The following is a 25,398-nucleotide window of genomic DNA, read 5'->3' on the forward strand; positions in this document are numbered from 1 at the left end:
ACCTATATATGCATTCCGGTTATTCGGTTCAGCCAGAACGGCTGCTTCCTCCAAGGATACTAGTGAGCTTATCTAGTACTGTAGTGGCATACGGATGTATTCTTGACGCACTTGCGTCGCGAAAACCAGAACATTCTTAACAACGGAGCACTAAAGTCGGCTAAAAGTGAAGAAAAAATAGTAGCACCAACAACAATACCAAGGTCGTCTATACAGGGGACCACCTTATTCATATTGCCTTTCAAGGAATAACTGGATTTTATTAAGCTGTGGTATCAAGGTGGTCCAGGCGTAATGAGTCTAGTAAACGAACAGAACGGCCATCCAAATTTCCAGAGAGGGGGGGAATAAGTCGAAAAGGAAGCGACAATAGGAATAAAGATAACAACAATACAGAGCTCCTGCCTACTGGGGTAATTCGGCAGGTGGCCCATGGGTACAGCTCCGAAACAAAACCAGGAAATTATCCAACGAAATACCCGGACTCCAGCTGACCTCAAGTGATTACATATATACTACGCGGAACAATCAGAAGGAACAACACAGCATTTCAAACATAAAAGACTACAGGGACATGGTGAGCCATTCCCATTCGTGTGTGGAGCCGGATGATGAGAGCCCCGACATAATGTTGGGCTGAGAAGGGCTCGAGGTCGATCCGTGCGGCCCCAGGACGCCTTGTGGGGAAATGCCCCCCGTTTGGTCAGCTCTTGTCAGATTACCCTCCCTATCCAATATCACGCCTCCCTCTGCCAGAACAGAACTATCAGTGTCACCTCGTACAACGGAGGACCGCCTCTGTCGCTTTGACGAGGCTCCGCCGGGTGTTCTATTCAGAGGTGCATCGATTGTAGCCGATGAGCCCATCATCCCGGTTTTGGGGGCGATTAGAGGATTGTTGCGGCTGGTAGTAGCGGTGGAATTTGAAGATGCGTTAACATTCAAACTAGCCATCGAAGCAATATTCTCGTTTGAGGAGGGCGACCCATTATCTTCAACAGCGGGTGCTCCAGAGCCGCTATTAGTCGTACTTCCTCTGGTGTGTTGGGACGAAGGCTTTCGAATTGCCTTTTTGTTTCGAGATGGCGAGGCGCCTACAGGTAACGAGTTACCACTTCCACGGTTTCGCTTCTTGATCACATCCGTTTTCAGTGATAAAGGGCGAACAACGCCATGGAGCTTCAGAAACAGCCCACAGGCATTGCACAGCGGGTGTCCCTCCGGGTTTCGGCGCCAGAGGGGGGTCGTTTGAGTAAAGCAATTTGTACAAGTCGTCGGCAGCCCATTTTGAACGATGCCATGGGCAGATTTTGAGGTATCAGGCGATGGGGGGCGCGAAGGATTTGCCGAATTGAAACCAGACTCGGGCGGGCTGCTCGGGTTCGACAAGGTCCGGGAGTTGCTTGGGACGGCGTAAGTCACAGGCATCGTGCCTACAGGTCTATTAACTCCAGCGCGCCCACGGCCATCGATCCCAAACCCGCCCTTAGCGTCGCCAGTGGTTGGAAGTGCGGCCAATCCTTTACTAAACTTCGCCCATTCACCATTTTCCATCATGCCATCGCTGGAACCTACTAGGGTAGTCCTCTGAGCGGGGTTATTTGAGAATTGATTCGAGGATTCGGAATTTGACACCCCAAAAGGCTTTTCGGAATGCATTGTAGAATCTTTGCTCCAAAGATGAATGTTTGAAGGGTCACCGGGAAATTGTGCCTCGTGATTAGGTTCCGTCTGAGGGTATTCTTTGAGGTTTACCTGAAATGCATCTCTCTCTTCGTCTTCAAGGTCGGAATCACCCCCGAGGCCGAATAGCCCATCGGATTTGGCCGCCCCAGTGTGGTTTTTCGGAGACTGATCTTTTTGGTTGATGATTTGGGACGGGTTGACATGCTGATACGCAAACCCATTCATATTCGCGAAACCCTCCTGGACGGACGCGGTACCTTGATAGAACCCATCATTATTCCCAAATACATATCCGGCCTGGGCCAGGGTCCCTGAAAGAGCAGACTGTCGGCCAGTACGGCCAAAATGAGATATGTTCCGCGCTTGCTGTCGAGCTTCGGCAGTATTCTGTCCAAAGAAGACCTCGCTATTTTCAGGGATTGGATGAGGAGTAGAGGAGGCCGAATGGGGGGTAGAAGCTGGCGGGGAATAGAAATCTTGCGAGGCGATTGACGATGCTAACGATGTACCATTATATAAAGTTGAAAATCCGCCGCTGGTTGCAAGAGGGGATTCAATGGGCGAGAAGTTAAAGTTTGGTTGAAAGGCCCCGGCAGAGTGTAAAATCGGGTCTGTGCTCTCCACACCAACCATTGTATTTAACCCGTAGGGTAAGCTGCCAAGATGATTATTGCGTATGGGGTATGGATGCATCCCCGTTTGGGAAGACACAAAGGCATCGGAGGGATCTAGACTGTAATCCAAAAGTTCTTGGTCTGGATCTGGGTCATGAGGTATAGAGATGCTTTGAAGCGCAGGGGCCTGTGGCGAAAAATTGGCGGGTCGCTTTTTAGCCTATGACATAACTATCATGTTAAATACAGCCTTGGAGGGTTGGTATTCGATCTAAGAAGAGGGAGGGGACTGACCTGGCTTCCAACATCAAGGCTAGTCTTTCTTCGATGTCTCTGGACGTAGTCGAATTCCGAAGTTCCGAGCGGCCTTGGTCGAGATGGGACGGACGCAAAAGGCGCAGACGACCGAAACGAGTTTAAAAGATATTCCTGCCGCTGTGGTTTAATCGGGATGGCGCGGGCAGAAGATTTGAACTCGAAAAGCCCGGATGTCGAGCTTGATAAGTCCATCGCATTAGGGGAGGCTGTTGCCGATCGGTTTTCTATAGGAGGCTCGTCTAGAAACATAGATTCCCCGTCGTCATCGTTTCCGAACGGAGATGATGTTGTTCCAGAGTGGAGAGTTCGTGAATGCGTAGGTCGGCTTGGGTTTAAGCTTCAGGATGAAAGGAATAATTCACGATTAGCATGCAATTTCTAATAATAATGTCAAAGGGTGTGCGTCTAATGCGCTTCAAAAAGAAGTCGGATCTACGTACCAATTTTGCCGCTGCTCCCTCTTTAGTGTCATCGACATCATCCTCCATGTAAGATTTTCCATTCGCTCTTGATTGGGAAGATTGGATCTTGTTCTGCTATAAAGCTTCCAAATTTGTGTCGCAAGCGGGTCTTGCTTTTGCATTTCGGCCAAGTCGTCCAATGATGCTGGAGTGGCATCCCGCCTAAAACTAGGTAAGAAGGCATCACTGAGCAGCTGCGACCTGAAGGCCGCATCTCCTTCCTGTTTGAGATCCAGATTGAGCAACTGCCCTCTGAAGAGGGAACCCGCCTCCTTGATCTATTCGTCGAACGTAAGCAGGGAGCGAATGAAGATAGAACCAACAGTGGTCGGGTCGGGCGATGTCGATGATGTTTGTGAGGAAACTCGGAGGAATGCTTGACCACCGCCACCACTCAGAACTCCCGATTTACCGAACTGTCGCAAATTCCGGGAGTGCTAATGAAGTATTGTTCAACGTGAAATAGTTGAAACCAAGGATTCTGGTTTCTGCTTCGGGTTATCGATGCCTGATTTGACGGGTTTACTTCCTACAAAGTAAAGGTTCTCATCGAAAAGGAGTATTTAGAGGTTTACGTTTCAAACTGTGAAACAGCGACAACACATAGCACCGATGAAAGTTGTTATACTTTCACATCAACAGATACTAACATGGCAGGATTTTTAGATTTTTAGATTTTTTTTTTTTTAAAAAAAAAGGGGGGGAAACAAGTCAAATTTCCATATGCTCGTATCAATCTAGAGGTAACGTGCAAGAGTAAACTACAGTACAAGCGACTTATGGTATAAACTCATAGAAACTGTTGCGATGCCGGCCTGCACGGTAGCGTACAGCCTACCTACGAATTACTTGGGGTTTTTCAAATAATACCAATGATCCGAATCACACCCACAATACATCACCAAACCCCAAATTTGCAACTAAAATAATTATAACTGATTTGGGTTAAAATATATCAACATGATTCTTTTTTATTAAATTCGGGGAAAATTTTTCTGCGGAGGTGTGTAGACTACACTGATTACATTGGTTTTTGTCTTTTTCCTACTGCCACGCCCCAGCCATATCTGCTAACCAAATTAGGAATGTATCTTTCGACAAACATGCTTTGTTTTCAGACTCATGTATTTTGTGTTGCTCCGCAACACATCCTTGACGAACCGAAACTTATCCGTCTGATGATTCGCCAACCAAGCGGCAGGCGACCCCGACAACAGCGACAACACTTTTGCCAAGACATCTCCTAATTTGTACGAAGCCCCATGTATCCAATGACCCTCTTGAACGATGGTAGTTCTCGGTTTCTCCTGGAACTCCATCGGTCAACTTATCAACTGAATTACCCTATTCATCTGAATATTTATTATTCCTGACTGTGTTACGCTTTCTACACACAAATTCCCCACATTGAAAGCTCTGAATACTACTCTGGTTGGTCGCTATGCGTTGCCGTATCAAGGATGTATTTAAGCATTTCGATACTTAGGTACTTCTTATCCATATCGAGGTTTAATCGTCACAGAGCCTCAATTTATATTAATAGCATTCCATGTCTATTTCAGAAGTCATCTGGTTGTCTAACAATAGTATCGAAATTGATTTCGATTGGTACGTCACCTACCCTTGTCTCATCGCCAGATCTCAACGGCTGTCGAATCGAACTTTTACAAAAAAATGACTGGCACTCACATTTTCGCCCGGTTTTGGCACGTCATTAATAATATCCCTTTGCCGGGCACGCACTCCACCTCTTTTTTTCTCCGCTGACCGAACGTTTGCCATTTAATTTTCTCCAACTAAACTCGTCCGGGGTCTCCTGTATATAGGATTACCCGTCAGGTACTTCCTTATGAAACGCGGCCCTGCAAGGTGAAAGTTGGCTTCGGGGTCGGGATGACGGCTGTATTGACATTTAACCGTAACAATACGTGTAGCTTTGGAGTTCGATGGATTTAAGCACACCGTTCACCATCGTCCACTTTTTGCTTTACAATTCGAAGATGCTATCTATTTCTTTTGGTTTTGATTTCGGTCTACTGTACTTACCTACGTATACCGGGACATGGTTTATAGCTAAGGGGTGAAAATGATAGCCCTACGCCGAAGGTATATACTCGTAGTATCTGTATTTTTACTTACATTCGCATCGAAGAACCCTAACATGCTAAACTCTCAAGATTTGCGGACCAATTTATCGCCGCACTTGTGCTGCTGCTGCTATGGCATTATTTTTCGCCTTGGGCAATAGTTGTCCAAAGACGCGCGAACTCTTCGGACACGGCTTCGAACGTAACTATAACCGATGGGGTTTCGACGCCAACGGATCCCGTGGAAAGTCCTCAGGAGACTAGCCGGGGGAGTGATAATATTGAGCAAAAGCTGGGGGATTCTGAAGAAGCATTCTTGAGTCTAGTCGGAACGGCCTCGGCACCACCGAGTATTTCCCGCGACGATGCGATAAGAATGATTTACGACATAGAGAAAAGGGAAGATTGGCTAGAATTAATAGAACGGCAAGATGACCATGTAAGCATATTCTAACATGCATGTCCGGTAATTTATGCCAATGGGATACGGTAGGGCCTCATGGCTTTGACAAAGATTGTGCAACGGTACATTTACGAAAAACAACATCCATCAAATTGTGGATCTCAGAGATATCTTATCCTCAACAAGTTTCCCGGGGATGACGCCTTCGGGTTGGGGGCTATCGTGCAACGTATCTCCGACTATCTCTCTGTCGCAATACAGACGAACAGCATTTTGCTCTATGCAACCGATACATCCCCAGGAGAGCATTTCCTTTCGGAAGATGGAGCAGGTCCCTGTGGGAGATCATTGGATTGTATATTTCAAGAACTCAGTAATTGTTCAAGCGAAGCTCAAAAAGGCTTAAAGAGCAATACCCAAAGTATTTTTTCGGATGGACAGCTGGATTTAGATGTGGAAGCCTTCCTGTCGAAACACAAATATCCAGTCCCACTTGTATTCGAGGAGGCACTAAAAAAGATACAACCGGATATAACCGGAGAGATGCTGAAATATTGGTGGAGAGCACAGGCGGCTGCGTATATTATGAGATTCAATCGCAATACCTCCCGGAGACTTAAACAATTCCGACTCGGCGAAGGTACAAAACAGCTTGGAATACAGTGGGACGTAAACGGGGATCCGAAGGAGGTTAACGTTCCATTTCCTATCCCCGAGGGCACCATAAGCATGCACGTACGGCATGGGGACAAAGGGTAAGGAACCCTCCAGATGAGTCCGGTTTACTAGAAGGTCTCGTTTAACTTGATGATAGATCTGAAATGCGCCTTGTACCGTTTAACGATTATGTCGTCCGTGCAGAGAAGTTCAGTGCTGAGAACCCTCTTGGGAATTGGAAAAGAGCCTTCCTCTCGACGGAAGACCCGAATGTTATCGAGCAAATGAAAACAATGGCGCGGATAACGCCTTTTACGTACAGCGGGAGTAATTCAAGATGGACATGGTATTGGACTGATATCCCAAGTACGATTCCCCTAACCTTTAGATGGTCTGGAACTGATTTCTGATGATGACAAGGGCTTAATACCGGTCCCGAGACACAACTTAGAGAATTTGGTAATAGAACAGACTTAACAATCAAGTGGATGTTACAATTGGTAATGGCGATCGAGTGCGACGTATTCGTTGGGACCAGGGGTGTAGGTTTGCCCTCAGTTTGCAACGTTTGCAATTGACATCTCGTGAGCTTTTCGTGACTGATATTTGGCGGGAATTAAGTCCGGATGGAACCGACTTATAGATTCGTTGCGCTGTACCTGGCTGGCCTCTTGCAAACAACCGTTTCTCGAGGTGGGGTTTGAAAACGATTGGGTATGTCCGATTGACTTGTATACAACATCTCGCCTTTTAAAATTCTTACTGATCACTTGCCATAGCTCGGGTACGGCCCATGATCGTAATGGTTCTTCAACGGGCCGAGTTGGCAACCGGGAACCACTTTATCCCTTGAACATGGGTTCGTTTAATCGCTTGTTTAGTTACCCTTGTCGACAATTGTCGACCGTCTCGAGTTTGGTCCTCTATCTCGAGTTGTATTTAGATGCGATCCACTTGAAATATATTTCTTTGGGGATTCCTTATGAGCCGTTATTGGTTAACTAAGAAGTGCTCAAGTACCCACTCAGGTGCTTCTGATCTGGGCATATGGACTTACTTAGCATGTATGTGCCTGGCTTGGAAGTGTTGCACCATAGTTTAGCCAGCACTTACCTCGGTTCACGGTTGAACACTTGTTTACTATAAAAGAAAATTTGTAAAACTCTCCTCCGTACCCAGAAAGTATCCAAGTTTACCTCGTAGTGTTGGTTTTATAAGTCCCGAATTGTTGCTAAACCTGAACAACATAAAGCTCGAAACAATGGAACGGTTCACGGCGAAGGTGGCATTTACGGCTGCAACGACAGTACTAGCAGCCTATTTCATCTTACCATGGGCACTCAAGTACCCAATTCTTCTAGGGAAGAATCGAGTTTGGGAACCAGATCCACAATTCGCTAATCTACGCGAGACATGTATAGCGTTACATCCTTCGCAGCTTCGTGGATGCGAAAAATTTAAAATTGTTGGTGATATCCTATTCGCCGCCTGCATTTCCAATTGGGAATCGAGGAGAAAATGGTTCCCGCCAATGGGGAAGTTGGATATGTCTCTCGGAGAGGACGTCATCCGTGATAGCCTCTACATGGTTGATCTGAAGGTTTGTTTTGCTATCTTCTCTTTTCTGAGTGGCCGATATCATCGACATGTATTCGGGTCTGAGTGAAACTTCTATTCTAGACCCAAAAATTGACTCTATTATCGATGCCGGATTTTCCGAAACATGTTGACTTCTGTGTCCACGGTAAACATCCACAATGACACGAATGAGTGCCTGCGGTTTCGAAATTGCTCAGGATACATGCTGATGGCTATGCGTTCTGTTATTTCGCCACGGACCGGTCCTCAAAGGTATGGATATTGTGGAAGTAGCACCTGGAGACTTTTCAATATATATGGTAAACCACCGAAGGGACGCATCAGTGGTCGAAAACTTTAGTTACAAGTCCGGAAGCGAAGAGGTCTCGCACATGGCGACATACAACGGTACACGATTACTTTATTTAATCGCCACGAACTCTAGTCGTATTGCTGACGACTACCCCCCTTTTTTTGAATAAAAAAAGGAGTGCAACAGGGCCTCATCAACCCAAATGACATATTTGCCGTCCCACCCTCCAGCTCCGATAGCTCCCCGCAAAGTGAATTTTTTGTTACAAACGATCACTACTTCCGCTCGTCGAAGCTTGGTAGGATCCTTGAGAACTATCTCAGACTGCCAACCGGTTCCGTATACTACTATTCAAATCCAACAGGGTTCCGTAGGGTGGTGAGGGGGCTCTCAAATGCGAATGGTATGTCAAACCCTTCGCATGATAACGTGAATACACTTTTGACCTGTGCGCTGTGAAGGCATTGCCGGATTTAACCCCCGTCAGCTCGATTCCACACACGTTCTGGCCAATATGGTGTTCGTGGCGTCGATATTGGAGGGCATTGTGACGGCATATCGATACGTACCGGGAAAAGCAGCCGAAAAAGGTGGTTTTGTTAAGCTTCGGGATTTTGCTTTTGATTTTGTAATGGACAACCTCGCGATAAGTCAGGACGGAAGATGGCTCTACCTTACTGGCCACGGAGAACCGGCGAAGCTTGACTGGCATTGGAGGTCCCCAAATGAAGTCTCATCGGCCTCCGTATCGTATCGCATGTCACTGACTGAACTTGGAGCATACTTTGGAAAGAGGGGAGAGATGGGCGAGTCAAGGGTAGAAAAAATCGTGGTTGATCGGATGGGGTTAATAGGCAACGCTTCTACTACGGCGGTGGGGGATGATATGCTTAATAAGTATTGGATTAGTGGATTGACCTTTCGTGGTAAGTATTAAGAACTAGGGAAGTCTCTCCAGTGACGGCAAAGTACTAATCGAGAACATCTAGGGATTATGGAATGTAGCTTATACACCAGCATCCCACACGGAGAAGAAGAAGAAGAGTCGGACTAGTTGTAGCGACGACAGCGCAAATCTACTCCCCGATCTGTCCGATTGCGGTGGGCTGTCGAACACTGCAACTATATCATAATGGAAACTGAGGGTTTTCTAGGTGGAAGATCTGCCTTAAAGCAGCCTTCGAAGCAATCAATACCCCGCAAGTGCTTCATAAAATCTAAAAATGAACCCAAAAGCTCTTGAAACCACCGTGCGGTACTTAGGCAAAACCCAAGATATCGCCTGTATGCTGATGGCCTTGTTCATTCGAATTCCATACGTATAAAAAAAGGCACCAGCAATATCGCTTCGATTCCCTCAATAGATGGATCTCGAAATATAAGGCATAAATGGAGCTCTCTAAGGCCTTGTTAAAGACCCATGGCGGCCCGCCTAGGAATATTGTGTAGTCCTAGCGCTAGCCCTTTTGGTTGTTAATTGTTCAAGTGATGCTTGATTAGTCTTCAAGATCGATTTTTGATAGTTCGTACTCTCGTGGTGCATGGTTATAATGCGGCGGGATGAATTTTGAGAGGAACCTTGGGTATAGGTGGTCTGGGAACAAGTTCGGGTTCTAGTGAGTACCAGGTATGTACTTACCTATCTAGGGTACTTCGTACGCATACAAAGCAAAGACTTGCCGATCGGGCACTCCGTGCTAGGAATCGAGAATAATTATGTGTTGTTGCTGTTGCATACTAGCTTTATCGATAAGCTATATAGTTCTTGCGCTACGGCCAAGTTAGGGTGCCAACCCTTGCATGGTCACCACACAACTAATGCCTTTGACTTTTTTTTCTCACGGCACCCCATTTTTTTTTTTGACTTGTCGACTTTTCGTTCCTCTACAACCCCCAAGACATCATCACGTAACCTTTCAGCAACTCCATAAACACGATTCTCAATTGACAAACCAGCACAATGGTAAGGAAGCATCCAAAAGCTCTTCGACTAAACCACGACCGTTAGTCCCGCCCACTTACCTTGGAGCCTCCAACAAAAGCTATCAGCGACGATTGATAATTTAATGTTGGACCGGAAGAACCAACCGAGCGAGACGAAATCCAAATTAAAGGCATACATGCCGTGGAAATCGTCGTGCTTCTCTTATGAATAGGGGCGAGGACTAGTCGGTTGATATCGCTGCGATATCTCGAGTGGTACCTCTTAGAGTTGCAAGTTTTTTGACTGCTTCATTTGCTGATCAGAAACTGTCTCCATGACCAGCCCCCGAAAGGAAAGAAAACCGCCCCCGCTCCGTTCCCGCAATCGAAGGCGGGAGCCGGAAAGGGCAAGCAGAAGGTAATGTATCGGATTTCAAATCCCCCAAATGGCTTCCCGACAGGTCTAACGTTGCTTCGCCACAGAACCCTTTGATCGAAAAAAGATCACGAAACTTCTCGATCGGTCAAGACATCCAACCCAAACGTAACCTATCTCGCATGGTTAAATGGCCTGAATATGTTCGAATTCAACGACAAAAGAAGATCCTGAACCTTCGTTTGAAGGTCCCACCGGCAATTGCCCAGTTCCAGAATGTGCTAGACAAGAACACCGCAACACAGTCCTTCAAGCTTCTTAACAGGTACCGACCGGAAACAAAGGCCGAGCGCAAGGAGCGCCTCAATGCGGAAGCCACCGCCATCAGCGAGGGCAAGAAGAAGGAAGATGTCAGCAAGAAGCCTTACACGGTCAAATACGGATTGAATCACGTTGTTGGATTGATTGAGAATAAAAAGGCTTCTCTCGTCCTGATCGCCAATGATGTGGACCCGATTGAACTCGTCGTTTTCCTTCCAACCCTTTGCAGGAAGATGGGAGTTCCCTATGCCATCATCAAGGGGAAGGCCAGACTGGGTACAGTGGTCCACAAGAAGGTGAGTAAATTTCATTCTTCGTCAATGTCCCGTTTTTACAAATGCTGAAACAGTTGCGCTACAGACCGCGGCGGTTCTCGCATTCACCGAAGTTAGGACCGAAGATAAGAGTGAACTTTCAAAGTTGGTACAAGCAATCGGATCTGGATACACAGAGAAATATGAAGATTCTCGAAAGAGGTGGGGTGGACATATATTGGGAGCTAAGGTAAGAGAAGATACGTGGACCTTTTACCTGACGTAACGGTGCTAACTGAAGGCGATAGGCTGTTGCTAAAGAATTGAAGAAAAAGAAGGCGTTGGAAAGCGCATTAAAGATCTAATGTTTTTTTCCCTTCTCATTTTTCATACCTTTGTAATCATACCGCAGCATGTTTGTAGGTTCCATCGGGAGTCGATGGCTAATTGGTCCTTATGATCGACCTCTTCTTACAGAAGCCATTTTCCTTGTAGAGAATTTCTTCGTCACAGCTGTAACACCGGGTCTGGCGTTAAGGTTCTAAAGAATAGAAATTGAAACCACTATCAATAATTTCGATCCGAAAACCTATCCCACCGATCTTGCTGTATGCCATGGAGTTCGTATCCAGAACTTTTTTCCCCTGCAGAAACCACTCATCGGACAGCAACTGCCAAGCCCACGCTGGCATCACCCAGAAACAACTGCTCTCCTTCTGAAATGTTTGAACCGAGGGTGGTGCACTGCATAGACTCGAGTGCGATTTAGAACAGAGTTGGAGGCTCGGAGAATTTTCAACGGAGAAAGAGACTGGGAAGTAATTCGTGGAAGAATTTTCAATGCAATCTCCGTCATGCCAAACACTGAACCACACGAACAACACAAGGAGATTCCATTATCTATATAAATTCACTTCGTAGCCAGCCTGCACGATTTCCTTTACTATTAAACACACACCTACCTTGCTTGCTAGACCACCAAAGGAAATATATTAGCACCATAGAATCAAAGCATACACGAACAACTCGGGTTCCGAGAACCCTGTTCTATACGGATAAAAGATTGTTGTTAGGGACGAAACGAAAATGGAGCCCGGATCTAGGAAATTCACCGCAGCCATTGATCAGGGGACCACATCGACAAGGTTTTTTATCTTCGACGAAAGAGGAGAGCCGGTAGCTAAGCACCAGGAGGAGTTCGATCAAATCTACCCTCATGCTGGGTATGTCTAATATCTAAGTAGCGGCTCGAGGTTCCCCGCCCAGGCTAGCAATGCTCGTAACTATCCGCTAACTCTTCCACTACTTACTGCGAACCTTGGGAAAGATGGATCGAACATGATCCCTCTGTCCTGATAAAATCTGTGGAGAACTGCATCGAGGCTGCGACGGATCAGTTTATTGCTGCTGGGTACAGTACCCGGGATATCTGTGCGCTTGGAATTACAAACCAAAGGGAAACCTCGGTGAGTGTTTCTAGAGATTTAAGAATTTTTAATACCATCCCCACGATGATATGTATACACCGGCGCGATTAACTGATACCTGCGTTATTTTCGTAGCTTGTTTGGGATATCAGGAGCGGGGAAGTTCTGCACAATGCCATCGTTTGGGCGGATAGCCGCACCGCCCACATCGTACGGCAGTTGAAGTTAGAGGATGATTCGGATAAGATTCTCTTCAAAACAGGTTTACCTCTATCTACTTATCCGTCGGCAGTGAAGGTCAAATGGGTTTTGGAACACTCTAAAGCTGCTCGTGACGTTTACGAGGCGGGGTACCTTGCCTTTGGCACCGTTGACACCTGGCTGCTCTACAACCTTGCCGAGGGACACTCCGGGGAAAAACTCCATGTGACAGATGTTACAAACGCATCGCGCACCATGCTTCTCGACATCAACACACTGGAGTATGATCCCTTTTTGGCGAAGTTCTTCGGGCTCGAGAAACTGCTTCTCCCGAAAGTGGCATCTTCGTCCAACAGCAAGGCATATGGGGTTTTGGCGAAGGGGCCTCTGAAGGGCCTGAGAATAACCGGGTGTCTTGGAGATCAGAGTGCTGCACTGGTTGGCCAGAAAGCGTTTGAGCAGGGGATGGCTAAAAACACCTACGGAACAGGGTGCTTCATGCTCTACAATACCGGGAACCAGCCTGTTATATCCAAGAACGGGCTGCTCACTACTGTCGCATTTCAGTTCGAAAACCAGCCGCCGGTCTATGCTCTCGAAGGGTCGATCGCTGTTGCTGGCTCCGCTGTTAAATTCTTACGGGACAATCTGGGTATAATCCGGGAGGCGAACGAGATCGGGGAGCTTGCGATGTCAGTTCAAGGTCGGTACTATCAAACCGTGTGTTAATTCGAATACCTTTACTGACGTCCGTAGACAGCGGAGGAGTTGTGTTCGTAACCGGTATTCTATGATGCAAAGAGGGTATAAGGTAGTAATTTATCACGCGCTGACATGGATACTAGCGTTCGCCGGTCTTTTTGCTCCATACTGGGTTGACGATGCCCAAGGAACTATATGTAATATCACCACCTCGAACCGTGGCGTGGTTTGTTAGGAGCTAATATAGAGAACCACGTAGTCGGGATTACGAATTACACTAAAAAAGAGCATGTTTGTCGGGCAACAATCGAGGCGACTTGTTTCCAGGTATGATTTTGCCGCCCCGTGAGCCAGCTGCGCCAGGCAACGTCTTTGATCGGCCTCTGATGGAGTTTTCTACAGACGAAAGCGATTATGGATGCAATGGAGAAAGGTTAGTCTTCACATGCAAATTCGTCGTATGTAATTATCTGACCGGGATTACGAAATATTCAGACAGTGGCATCACAATAAAAAATCTGGCTGTCGATGGTGGGATGAGTAACTCTGATGAGTGCATGCAGGTAAGCATAAACTAGACCTGACAATCCCTTGATTGGCACCCTTTTAATATCCTTCTTAGCTGCAAGCCGATATAATTGGTACGTTGGATCTCCTGGAACCATAATACGGAGTCAGAAGAGAAGACCCTGACATGTCTGGAATTAGGCATCGACGTTGATCGGCCAGCTATGCGTGAAACGACAGCGCTTGGGGCAGCTATCGCGGCGGGGTTTGGGGTGAATATTTGGCTATCTTTCAGTGATTTAGACCGGGTAAATTCCCGCAATCATCGAAAGTTTGGCGCACAAACCACGCCAACACAGAGAACAAAGCGGTTTCGCCAATGGGAACGGGCTGTCGTGATGTCGAAAGGTTGGCTGACGTCGGAAGATATTGACAAAGAGTACGACGACTAGGGGCTGTATTCTGGATTTAACATTGAACGAGGAGGGGCAACGTATGCTTTCGGGAAGGAAGGGGACTGGGGGAAGGGGATGATAATTAGACAGGATATCAACAGCCAAAGTTTGCAAAGATTATATAAAACAAGTGCAGAGTATCCCACCCCATAAATGAAGTACTTTTCCGATTGTACACGAAGTAGATGTTTTCCAACGGTTGTGCTCGAGGCTGGGAGAGACAACTGGCAAAGTGCCCGAGTGCCAATATTCCTTTACGATGCTGCCTCGCTTGGCTTGGGTGTATCCCCACTCGCTGGGCTGGCGTGGGTACCACCGATAGCATTTTCGGGGAGTTTTATTTGGACATCCGGAAGGATCTTTAATCGGTTGGCCAGTGGTTCGCCTTTGATAACCTTTTCCATCTCCGAACGATCAAGGCTTTCGTACTCGATCAAAGCTTTTGCGAGTAACTCTAATTCTTTTCGGCGTTCCGTTAGTAGCCGTGTCGCTCGCAAGCGGCCTTCCTCGAGCAACCTGCGAGTTTCGGCCTCGATCGCTTCCTTGGTTTGTGACGACAGATTACGGTAGCTGCTATGTAGATCGACGTTACCCAGCAAGTCAGACATTCCCATTTGTGTGACCATCGCGTGTGCGATCTTCGTTGCTTGTGCGATGTCCTGTATTCCCAACAGGCTAGTTAGATATGGGTAACGGGAAACGGGAACCAAACACCTACGTTAGACGCGCCGCTCGTGACGTTATCAGGACCATATATAAGTTCTTCCGCAACCTTGCCTCCCATGCAAACATCTATGCGCGCAAGATACTCCTAATAGAAAAGTTAGACATCGGCTTGGGATTTTCGTTGGTTGGGTGGAATCATGTTACCTTTTTAGACATAGAAACCTGGTCCATCTCGGGTAACTGAAAGGTGATGCCTAGGGCCATCCCACGTGGCATGATTGTGGCTTTGTATAATGGAATAGCGCCTTCGGTAAACATGGCCACAAGGGCATGGCCGCCTTCGTGGTAAGCCGTCATTTCCTTTTCCTTTTGGGATATGACGGCACTTCTCCTTTCGGCGCCCATAAGAATCTTGTCCTTAGCCCACTCTAAATCATCCATGCGTACCTGGCTCGCTCTTAGCTTCGAAGCTCTGACCGCGGCCTGGTTCACAAGGTTTTCCAGTTCTGCTCCTGAAAATCCGGGCGTGCCACGGGCAATTATTTGAAGATCGACATCAGTAGAAGCTTTGATGGATCTGATATAGTGTTTCAGAATCTCGATCCTACCACGGACATCAGGGAGCGGAACGTTCACAGTTCGGTCAAATCGTCCCGGCCTGGTAAGCGCTTTGTCCAGCAGCTGAGGGAAATTTGTGGCAGCCAAGAAGATCACCCCAGAGTTGGGAGCGAAGCCGTCAAGATCGACTAGCAATTGGTTGAGAGTTTGCTTGACGTACGCTGCGTCTCTCTCGTTACGTTTGCCGCCGATTGCGTCTAGTTCGTCTATGAAGACAATCGATGGCGCTTTTGCCCGAGCTGCAGCGAATAATTCCCGAACACGTTTGGCACCTACTCCAACGTAGACTTCGTCGAATTCGGAACCGGACATAAAAAAAAACGGGACGCCAGATTCTCCTGCTACAGCTCTAGCAAGAAGGGTTTTCCCAGTGCCCGGAGGACCAACGAGAAGAACACCCTTGGGGAGTTTGCCGCCGAGCGCGGAGAATTTAGCGGGGTCCTTCAGGAATTCAACGAGTTCTTGGAGTTCTTCCTTTGCTTCTTCACAACCATGTACGTCGGCGAACCGGGCCGTTTGTTGGGAGCCTTGGGCTTCGTTGGGAGGATTGCCGCCGACCCGCTTTAGAACACCGGTTGCTTCGATGAATACGGTCATAACGACCAAAACGAAGTAGATCATAACTGCAGAAGTCAAAAGAAATTTTGCCCATTTGAAAACCGTGCCTCCTATCGTCTCATCAACGACCACGAACAGGGGATTGTCCCTATCTCCATATCGACCGTGGATATTTTTGGCGGTAATAGATGAGGCACCCCCCTTTGATCGAGCGGCAATGGCTTGGCCTATCGCGCGAACCTCTTCCGCGGACAAGGCAGACTTGGTATCGCCTTCTGCTGTCTCTGATTTTTCCGCCTTCCGGTCCGTAATCATTTTTGCTCTTTCTATTTGGCCAATTTTTTCTAAAGATTTGATGTAGAGTTCCTCTGCCCTTGAATTGGTGGCATACTGTCCCGTTTGATACCTCTCCACTATTATATCGGGCATATCTGCTTTGTAGAGTGCATTGTAAAACTCTAATTGAGCAGCAGCATTCATCGGGTTGGAGTTGGCCGTCCGTTCTGTATGCTCAAGGAAAGATCGCATCGGGCGAAGCGAGGAAAGGGCCCTCGTCTGTAACCGGGAGTGCCCTGATGATAGGGCACGAGTGGAGATGGGGCATTGTGACGGAAGGATGGAAGGGTTATGGTTTGTTGGATTGGGACGCCAGAATCGCCTCGAGGCAGGTGGTATTTGTTGATGGTTAGATCGTGCGTAGGCCAAGGACCGGAAGCTTTGAGCCCCGCGGGAAAGCCGGAAGTCTCGAAGTTTCGAGGAAGGGCTGAGGGTATTGAGCAAGATACTTGAGCGTGACGGGACCAACTATCGACACCAGCAGGATGAGTTATGTTCCGAAGCGGGGCAGGAACCGGTTATCGGGATCATATCCATATCCCACTTACCTGTGGAAGCAGCGAGGAAGGGGGGCGAACGGCGCACATGGCAGCCGGAGAGCGACGGCTATGCGAGTCTTGCCCGTGACGCACACCCGGGGTTTATGCCGCTGTTGGCGATTGATTTCTGATGAAAAAAATATCGAGGAAGTTTAATGCGGGTGGGAAAGTTGGTCTGGGGAACACAGTGTGTGCGTAGAGGTTGATTTCTCCAGAAGCAAAATTTCATGCAGAATTGGTTTAGCGTCAACGACCCACACAATGTCACAACGACCCCGACAATGCAATGATAGCGGCCGACAGTCCTGTTAATACGGTCGCGGCTCGCAGACCCTCTGTTTTAGTTTTTAATTGAGATTCGTACATAGTAATGGTCTAGAAACTTAGGTGTATCTACTGGACAGTGGCAAGGTATGTTGTCTTGGGAAAGTATTCCACCCGACGTACAGCAGGCACTTGCATTGCTTCCTAAGATTTACAAAAAAAAAAAAGAAAGAAAAAAAAAAAAAAAAGAAAGAGGACAACGATAATCCAGACCGGAGGGAAAACCTAGTACCCAAGCATTGAAAGGTCGGGTGTAGAATAAAAACACCTATCCTCGAGGATATGAAGAGGCAGGAGAACGAAATAGAGGGGAGAGGGAGGGGGGGGAAGAGGGCTAGCCCGTCAGCGACGTCGGCCGACTAGCAGGAAAGTGATCGGGATAAACGGCGGAAGGGGAAAGTGGGGAACGAGAATGCAGCACAAATCATACAAAGCACCCGTGAAGACCAAGAGATACATAACTTTTCGTTTGCACCCGGAACGACCCTAACCCAAAGGGAAAAGAAACACAAGGAGAGAATACACATTGAAAACTACGAAATAAAGAAATGCGGACGAAAGCCTCAGAGGTGGGTGGGTGATCGAGGTATGCGGAATAACAATAGAAGTTGAAATACAAGTCCGGAAGAAACCATCCATATGGACTGGAGCAAGACTTCCCAGGAAGAGCATTATGTAACGCTCATGTGGCCCATAAAAAAAATTCAAGCAACATGATTCTTAAAAGCGAAAGGGTTTATTTCCCAGAGCAGTCACCGCGGGTTGAGGCGAGGGCCAAATGAGACCCGAACGGCAGTTAAGCCTGAGTTGTGGCAGCTTCTTTAGTATCTTCTTTAGGGGCGGGCGTTTCCTCCGATGGCTTTGCCGTAACGTCGGCCTGAATACTAGGTGCGGCCGTAGTGTCGTCGGTAGCCTTCGACTTTACGTATTCGTCATAGACCGAAAGCGCTTCCTCAACCTTGTTTCGGAGTGCCGAGTCGTCCTTAATCCTGTAATAGGGTTTTCCATGTTAGTAAAAGTCGAAGGTTGACTGGGGACCGAGGGAGGAGTCATCCCCTTCCTCTTCTTTCGTCCCAGCAAGAAAAGAGGAAACATACAAATTGAGTAGTTCGTTATTGTCCATTTCTAGGAGCATTCCTGTGATTTTCCCGGCCAGCTGAGGGTTAATGGCGTGAATACGCGGGTACAAGGCCTCGCCGAGGACTTGTTTCTGCTGTTGAGGTGGTAGGTTATTTAAATTAGCCAACTGAGGTGTGGCACCTTGTGCCGCTTGGTCATTGTGATATCCCCTGCCCTGCGATGGCCCGATTCCCCTGCCAGGTGGTCCACGTTGTTGATGCCCTATTTGTTGATTGCCACCTCCGCTAGAAAGACCTCTTCCCGGGTTCAAACCTAGTTGTGGGGCACCTCGGGCTGCCGGGTTCATTGCCGCTAGCTGGGCCTGGTTAAACGCTTGAGCGTAGCCAAATTGACCACCTGGGCCGCCTTGGCCTGTCAGTCCGTAAATCGGAGCCGGTTGACCCTGGGTTCCATTTCTATTCCCCCCGGATGGATTTGCGCTGGGTGGCCAGTTGCCGCCAGCCCTACCGGCCCCGGACATCATCATTCCAGCCTGTTGAGGGGGGAAAGGAAGCCTATTTGGTGGAACTCCGGGACCGCCAGGGCCCGCGAGGAAAGGAGGTTGAACCCCCGGTGCTCCTGGTTGGTAGTAGAGTGGTGCAGATAGGTACTTTGGAACGTCAGTCCATATGCTTCTTCTTCTTCTTCTTGTCCTTTTGGACTAGTTTTGAGGATTGCGGACTCACTGGTTGTGGGGGCATTCCAGCAGCGGCAGCGGCTTGCTGCATTCGGATTTGATTTCGTTGTTGGATAGAGGCCTCGAGCTATACGCAAAAGCATACAAGCAATGATTAGTCCACAGCGGATACTTTATTCCACTTCCAAGATTCGGATAAAATACCTGGCTTTTGCGTACGTCTTTGCGCTGGGCAAGAGCGACGTACAAGGGCTTCCCGTTGACCATACGCTGATTCATCTCTGCGACGGCTTTGGATGCTTCGTCGGGGTTGCTGAAGCAGACAAACCCGAACCCTTTACTCTTTCCTTGTTTTTTGTCACCGGCCTTTTCCTCAGACTCGCTCAGCTTACCATCTTCACCCTCTTTCTCTTTCGGGCTATCCACCGAATCTCGCATGACCTTTGCGCTTGTGATTGTCCCGTAAGGCGAAAATTCTTGCCGAAGCCTCTCGTCATCAATTTCATCATCAAGGTTCTTGACATAGAGATTGACCCCTTGATACTTGCTTGCCTTTTCGATGCGGGCGGCTTCATACTGCTTACGAAGCTCTTCCTCTCTCTCGTGTTTCTTCTGCGCTCTGCCGACGAATAGTGTTTGGCCCTTGAGATCCGTGTCATGTAGTGCGTCAACGGCGGCGGCGGCGGCCTCGTGCGAGGAGAAATTGACAAAACCGAACCCTCGCGACGTTCCGGTATCACCATCACGGGCCAAACTGGCGGAAGTGATTTGGCCGAATTTTTCGAAAAGGGTACGGAACTCGTCATCCGAAACTTCCGGGTCGATATTTTTGACGTAAACATTGGTAAAGTTCGCCTTCATCTCATCGAACTTGCTTTGGCGTTCCTTCTTTGGGATGTGATGTCCAACATAAACCTTCTTTTCGTTCAATAGCATGCCATTAACATGCTTGATGGCATTGGTAGCGGCCTCTGCTGTCTCGTAATGAACGAAACCATACCCCTTGGAGTTGCCATTCTCATCCTGTGCGACCTTGCACGAGAGAATGTTTCCGAAAGCCGCAAACGTATCATGCAAAGCCTTATTATCGATGGCGATGTCGAGGTTTTTGATAAATACGTTGCCGTGGCCAGTTTTACGGAGGGCCGGATCACGCTGCGACCACATTATTCTGCAGGGACGGCCCTTGATTAAGGTATAGTTGAGCTCTTCGAGAGCTCGTTCACCGTCTGCGGTGTTGTTGTAGTTGACATATGCGTATCCAAGAGACCTTCGCGTGACAGCATCACGACAAACGCGGATGGAAGCCACCTGACCGATGGAAGAGAAAAGCTCGAAAAGCATAGCTTCGGTGACAGAGGGATCTAGTTCTCCAACATAGAGGGAAGCCGAATGTGGTGCATTTGTTGAGCCGGATGCGGTAGGAGTCTGCACTACATCAGCGGCAGAAGCAGGAGTGGGAGACTCTGGGGCGTTTGTAGCTCCATTGGTATCCAAGGAAGGGGGGGGGAGAGCTGGAGAGGAAGTATCAGAAGGCATCGTGCTAGCGGTTTCAAGGTCTACAATCTCGATATGGCTACGCGGGCTGACTTTCAAACCACAGGTTAGCTTGTAGTAAATGTGACGATGAGGCGAGATTTAGGCTTCGAAATGCTACTCGATGAGGAGATGAAGCCGGGCACTCACCTGGAGTGTGGTTAGGAAGCTCTAACCTGATGGAGGGGTGTCGAGTGGATGGGGCGGGTAGGTGGGATGAAAAGTCTCGGTGGGAGGCAGCTCAAGACAAGTAGGAAGAGAAAACCCAGAGGCCAAGCAGGCGGAAAGCAGAGCTTCCACAAGTTTGAAGTTGCTAGGATTGTTTGGTGAGAAGATAGATGAGTGGAGGAAATGCGGTGGAGGACCTGATCCGCAAAGATGATAGGGGAACGTTAGAGACCAAAGAACTGTATATCGAACGTTGACTAGCGCGGCCGAGATGAAGGAGACAAAGTAGACGCTGGAGTCTACGAGAGTCTTCTTTTTTCTTTTCGATTTTATCCTTTTTTTTGGGATTTTATATTTTATCTTGGTTGGCTGTAACGAAGAGGAGGTGGAAGTTCTTTGGGAACGAAAAAAAAAAGTGAGAACGAAAAAAAAAAAAAAAACATTTTTGTGTTTCAAAAATGATAGGAATAGTGTTGTGTGTGCACAAAGTTACTATATTGGGAAGCTTCCATATATGGCAATATAATTACCATTTTGGTGATGGCGACAGACAAACGAACAAACGGTGCTTTGCTTATGTAAGCAGGCGTCAGGTAGCTGACCGATAGACTGACTGATAAGTCACAACCCACCTCAACCCCTCCTATTCACCAGCACACACCGTCGTTTCTCCTCCTCCACGCCGTCTGGGTATCTACATAAGTATTTACCTATTGTCGTCAGTATGAAGCACTTTCCCGGGAGCACAAAGCGGCAGCGTAACGTTAACCTCTCTGGCAAATCGAAACCTTCTTCCGGTCTTGTTGTAGCTAGGGAAGAACGAGCTCGAAGGGAAGCAGAGCGCCAAAGGCTCGCTGCCGCAACAAAGATTCAGTCAATTTACAGGGGCTATGCCATTCGCCGCTCTGTGTGCAGAGGCCTTCGGGCAGATTGGGATAGGTCCGTTGGCTTCCCTGCAGCCTTGCCGCCCGCCGACTACTCCGACGATAGCCTTGCTCTCCTCCTCTCCTTCTGCGATCCCGCAGACACAGAAGATGTCCGTCGCCTCGTCTTCATGATATCTGCTTTCCATCCAAACGATGAACCGAGCTCCTCGATCGGCTTGGCTCTTGCTGGGAATGGCCGCTCTCGCCTTTTAATCACCCGCCTCTCCCGAATGTTGCTAGCTGCTCTGTCATCCCCAAGCATTCACCATCCTACAACGCAGGCCCAGGCTTTACGTATCCTTTCATTTTTATCCTACGTCGTTACGTATCTGCCGGACCAGGCCGACACCGCCTACTTCGAGACCATCAAAGTGCTCATAAGCCATGGTTTGATTACCCAGCTATCAACGATCTCTCCGCCGGAAGCACGTATATCCGCTCTAGCTGTTGTTCTCCAATCTATCGTCCTACCCCTCCAGTCTGCTATTGGGGGCAACCGACATCTTGTCTACACCAATTTTGCGCAAGTATTCCTGGCCACAGCTTCCCTTGATACGGACTTGTTTTCAGCGATCCCGGTATCTACTTTCCGAAAGCTACTTGACGTCCGCCAGCTCCTCGAAGCTGCTGGTCAGCTCAGAATTGACCGATTGGCACCGGAAAATGCTTTGTGGTTACTATCCTACCTCATTGCCTTTGTCTATGACGCTGAGCCACCCGTTTTAAGCCCCCAGTCAGCCCTTCAAAATCGCATTTCCTCCCATCCATTGTATAGGCAAGCCGATTTTCCGGGGTCCTTGGATTCAAAAGCAATATTTGGATTACTTGCGGCTACTTTAAATCCCATTTTAGATGTGTACGGCCGAAGTATGTGTAATCAAACTAGCATCCTTAACAGACCATCACCAAATATTCAGACAGATCTCTTTGTTGGGGTCGAAGAGCATCCGAACCCTCCTAAGTTTATAAAACAGCAGCTCGAAAAATTACTTGAAACCGACTTCATATCAAATTTCACAGATGGAATAACGCGGAACCGGTCAACACCCTCTTTGCCAACACAATCAGTACGTGCCCGCCACGCAGCACAGAGCTTTACTCTGCACCTGGTTCTCTATTTCCGGTTCCTTCAACGCAAGCTTCACAATCGGCTTTTTCTCGCAAGATCACAAGATGGCACATCCCTGTTGGCTGCCTTGTACCACCGGATCCAAGAAACACACACATTCCGAAACGGCGCGACCAGCGTTAGGGACATTTTAGATGGACTCAAACTCACTTATAACAAAACCGCTGGAGCGGATCTCAAATCCTCGGAATGGACGGCAATCCTCCTCTTCTTAGATATATATTGCTTCTCTAGTATTGTCATGGACGATGAGGAATTTTTTACTTTCGAGGGCAGATCACTTCAATCGAATCAGTTGCAGCACCTCGTCAGTTTCCTAAAAAACTTAGCCTTCGTAATCTATTTCGAGGTCTCTGAAATCGAATCACAGACATCTGACGAGTTGCTCCGGCAATTATCTACGAAACCCAACAGCCCCCTGCGATTTAACACGCGGCCGGATGTCGCCGGTATCTACGGCGTATCCCTTCCTTGGGTACGCAACTTGACAATTAGAATATTACGTTCCCTCCATAGAAGAGACTCCCGACAGAAATTTCTCCCCGATGGCTTTTGGCTGATGAAGGAGATCAATACCGAAGGTACCACGCATCTCATCGCGGAGGAGGAAGCACGGCAGCAGGATTTGGAGCAATCTAATGATATTGAAGACTCCGATTCTGATTCCGATAATGATGACGTTTCTCAAACCACTCCAGCGAGTGGTAATAAACACTTCAACAGAAGGCACGAAAAAGCATCAAGGCATAATTACTTGGCCGCAATTACCCCGCGTTTGGGGGTTATCCAAAATCTTCCTTTCCTCATACCATTCCGAACGAGGGTCTCGATATTTCGCGATTTTGTCAGGCTTGACCAGGCACGTCGAGGAACCGGGGACCGGGAGCTATGGAGACTTAACCAGGCGAACCCCTTCCAGGATCAGGCGGGGGGGAAAGCAAAGCATCACGGTATTATCCATCGTGATCGGGTATTCGAAGATGCCTACGACGAGTTTTACGCTCTGGGGGATGGTTTCAAAGAACCCATTCAGATTACCTTTGTCGATTCTTTCGGTGCGGAAGAGCCTGGCATAGATGGGGGGGGTATACTCAAAGAATTTCTCTCGTCTGTCGTCCAGGAGTCGTCCAGAACAGATCCCGCCAAAGGTGTGCCTTTCTTTACGGAAACGGAAGACCACATGCTCTACCCTAACCCTGTTCTCTTGAATCAAATGTCGTGGGATTTTGGCAAGTCAGAAAACAATAGCACCTCCAGCTTCCAAACGTCGGCTTCACGAGAACTTGGGGATTTATTACGACGATTTGAGTTCCTCGGCCGTATCATCGGGAAGTGCATGTATGAAGGTATTTTAGTGGAAGTTGTTTTCGCAGATTTTTTCCTTCTCAAATGGAGCAAGGTCATGCTGGGTAACGATGATGTTGGACTCGGTGTAGATGATCTCAAGAGCTTGGACCGAAGTCTTTGGAAGGGTCTTGTGAGTACCCCGTTACCCCGAGCCTTCTTCCCGATTCCACTAAAACGGATTGTATGTGTAGCAAGCTTTAAAACACTATGACGAACAAACAATCGAAGACCTCGACCTTACGTTTGCTATCGAGAACATTGTTCGTGTGGCAGACCCTCGGGCTCCTAACGGATATACCCAGAAGATGATGTTGGTGGATCTGAAACCCAATGGCTCACAAATCCCAGTGACATCCTCAAACAAGCTCGAGTACATCCACTTGGTTTCAAGGTACAAACTCGCAGTCCAAGGCAAACAGCAAACGAATGCCTTTTTGAAGGGTCTCTCGTCCATCATTTCTCCAAGATGGCTTTCCATGTTTAACCAGTCCGAGCTCCAGACGCTCGTCGGCGGCAATGAATCCCCGCTAGATATCGACGACCTTCGAAAAAATACTGTTTACGGTGGGATATATACCATTGGGGATGATAAACAGGAACACGAAACTATCAAAATGTTTTGGCGGGTGATGAAAAGGCTGCGGGAATCTGATAAGCGAGCTGTCTTGAAGTTTGTTACCAGCGTAAGCAGGGCGCCTCTTTTAGGATTCGGCTCTCTGAACCCAAGGTTCAGCATTCGAGACGCTGGTAGCGATTCAACAAGGCTACCGAGCACCAGCACCTGTGTGAATCTTTTAAAACTACCCCGTTATCCATCGGAGACCGTCCTCGAAGAAAAGCTATTGTATGCAGCTAATGCCGGAGCAGGGTTTGACTTAAGCTAAATAATAGAGAATTAAAGTACACTAAATATTTAATGCACGAGGCTGAAGCTTTGAAACAAAATGATGAAAAATCGGTCCTGTGGAACGACCGGAATCGAATTAAGCAATATAAGAAGAACTTTTTTTTTTTTTTTTTTTTTTTAGATAAGGATAGGTTTGCACGAACTATCATCAATTCCTGTTTCTAACGCAACAAAGAGCCTGGATCCGGGAAGCTTATTTGCAGTGATTTCGCGCAAATGGTACCATTGTATTTTGGAATTTCTAAAGATTCGCCCGATAGGATAAAAACTAGATCCACAGGTATAAGGCACGTGGTATGATGGTG

At 47.8% G+C, this 25,398-nt stretch overlaps 8 protein-coding genes across 8 annotated transcripts; 5 read left to right on the forward strand and 3 right to left on the reverse strand.

The window, feature by feature from the left end:
* Nucleotides 1-564: 564 nt before the first annotated feature.
* On the reverse strand, nucleotides 565-2,810 carry DFL_004967 (uncharacterized protein; the record flags this gene model as incomplete). The annotated part of the gene is made up of 2 exons (XM_067634151.1): nucleotides 565-2,520; nucleotides 2,595-2,810. The coding sequence occupies 2 exons, from the start codon at nucleotides 2,808-2,810 to the stop codon at nucleotides 565-567; spliced, it is 2,172 nt and encodes a 723-aa protein (XP_067492249.1).
* Nucleotides 2,811-5,165: 2,355 nt separating this feature from the next.
* Nucleotides 5,166-7,023, forward strand: DFL_004968 (uncharacterized protein; the record flags this gene model as incomplete). Its single annotated transcript, XM_067634152.1, has 7 exons — nucleotides 5,166-5,185; nucleotides 5,257-5,605; nucleotides 5,660-6,324; nucleotides 6,384-6,592; nucleotides 6,647-6,768; nucleotides 6,848-6,940; nucleotides 7,006-7,023. The coding sequence occupies 7 exons, from the start codon at nucleotides 5,166-5,168 to the stop codon at nucleotides 7,021-7,023; spliced, it is 1,476 nt and encodes a 491-aa protein (XP_067492250.1).
* Nucleotides 7,024-7,487: 464 nt separating this feature from the next.
* Nucleotides 7,488-9,171, forward strand: DFL_004969 (uncharacterized protein; the record flags this gene model as incomplete). The annotated part of the gene is made up of 6 exons (XM_067634153.1): nucleotides 7,488-7,826; nucleotides 7,907-7,970; nucleotides 8,099-8,212; nucleotides 8,293-8,520; nucleotides 8,579-9,043; nucleotides 9,107-9,171. 6 exons carry the CDS (start codon nucleotides 7,488-7,490, stop codon nucleotides 9,169-9,171), a joined length of 1,275 nt encoding a protein of 424 aa, XP_067492251.1.
* A 906-nt stretch (nucleotides 9,172-10,077) lies between these two features.
* On the forward strand, nucleotides 10,078-11,356 carry DFL_004970 (60S ribosomal protein eL8; the record flags this gene model as incomplete). The annotated part of the gene is made up of 5 exons (XM_067634155.1): nucleotides 10,078-10,080; nucleotides 10,384-10,458; nucleotides 10,524-11,033; nucleotides 11,098-11,241; nucleotides 11,300-11,356. 5 exons carry the CDS (start codon nucleotides 10,078-10,080, stop codon nucleotides 11,354-11,356), a joined length of 789 nt encoding a protein of 262 aa, XP_067492252.1.
* A 721-nt stretch (nucleotides 11,357-12,077) lies between these two features.
* DFL_004971 (uncharacterized protein) lies at nucleotides 12,078-14,280 on the forward strand (the record flags this gene model as incomplete). The annotated part of the gene is made up of 10 exons (XM_067634156.1): nucleotides 12,078-12,214; nucleotides 12,319-12,457; nucleotides 12,554-13,322; nucleotides 13,376-13,402; nucleotides 13,465-13,518; nucleotides 13,581-13,648; nucleotides 13,724-13,754; nucleotides 13,817-13,884; nucleotides 13,944-13,962; nucleotides 14,030-14,280. 10 exons carry the CDS (start codon nucleotides 12,078-12,080, stop codon nucleotides 14,278-14,280), a joined length of 1,563 nt encoding a protein of 520 aa, XP_067492253.1.
* Nucleotides 14,281-14,537: 257 nt separating this feature from the next.
* Nucleotides 14,538-17,048, reverse strand: DFL_004972 (uncharacterized protein; the record flags this gene model as incomplete). The annotated part of the gene is made up of 4 exons (XM_067634157.1): nucleotides 14,538-14,942; nucleotides 15,002-15,094; nucleotides 15,154-16,929; nucleotides 17,010-17,048. The coding sequence occupies 4 exons, from the start codon at nucleotides 17,046-17,048 to the stop codon at nucleotides 14,538-14,540; spliced, it is 2,313 nt and encodes a 770-aa protein (XP_067492254.1).
* A 1,072-nt stretch (nucleotides 17,049-18,120) lies between these two features.
* DFL_004973 (uncharacterized protein) lies at nucleotides 18,121-20,619 on the reverse strand (the record flags this gene model as incomplete). Its single annotated transcript, XM_067634158.1, has 4 exons — nucleotides 18,121-18,313; nucleotides 18,422-19,053; nucleotides 19,130-19,207; nucleotides 19,285-20,619. The coding sequence occupies 4 exons, from the start codon at nucleotides 20,617-20,619 to the stop codon at nucleotides 18,121-18,123; spliced, it is 2,238 nt and encodes a 745-aa protein (XP_067492255.1).
* An 889-nt stretch (nucleotides 20,620-21,508) lies between these two features.
* Nucleotides 21,509-25,070, forward strand: DFL_004974 (uncharacterized protein; the record flags this gene model as incomplete). The annotated part of the gene is made up of 2 exons (XM_067634159.1): nucleotides 21,509-24,316; nucleotides 24,378-25,070. 2 exons carry the CDS (start codon nucleotides 21,509-21,511, stop codon nucleotides 25,068-25,070), a joined length of 3,501 nt encoding a protein of 1,166 aa, XP_067492256.1.
* Between the last annotated feature and the right edge of the window lie 328 nt (nucleotides 25,071-25,398).

This window comes from Arthrobotrys flagrans (genome assembly GCF_004000055.1).
Source record: "Arthrobotrys flagrans strain CBS H-5679 chromosome Unknown unitig_0, whole genome shotgun sequence".
Classification (NCBI taxonomy): domain Eukaryota; kingdom Fungi; phylum Ascomycota; class Orbiliomycetes; order Orbiliales; family Orbiliaceae; genus Arthrobotrys; species Arthrobotrys flagrans.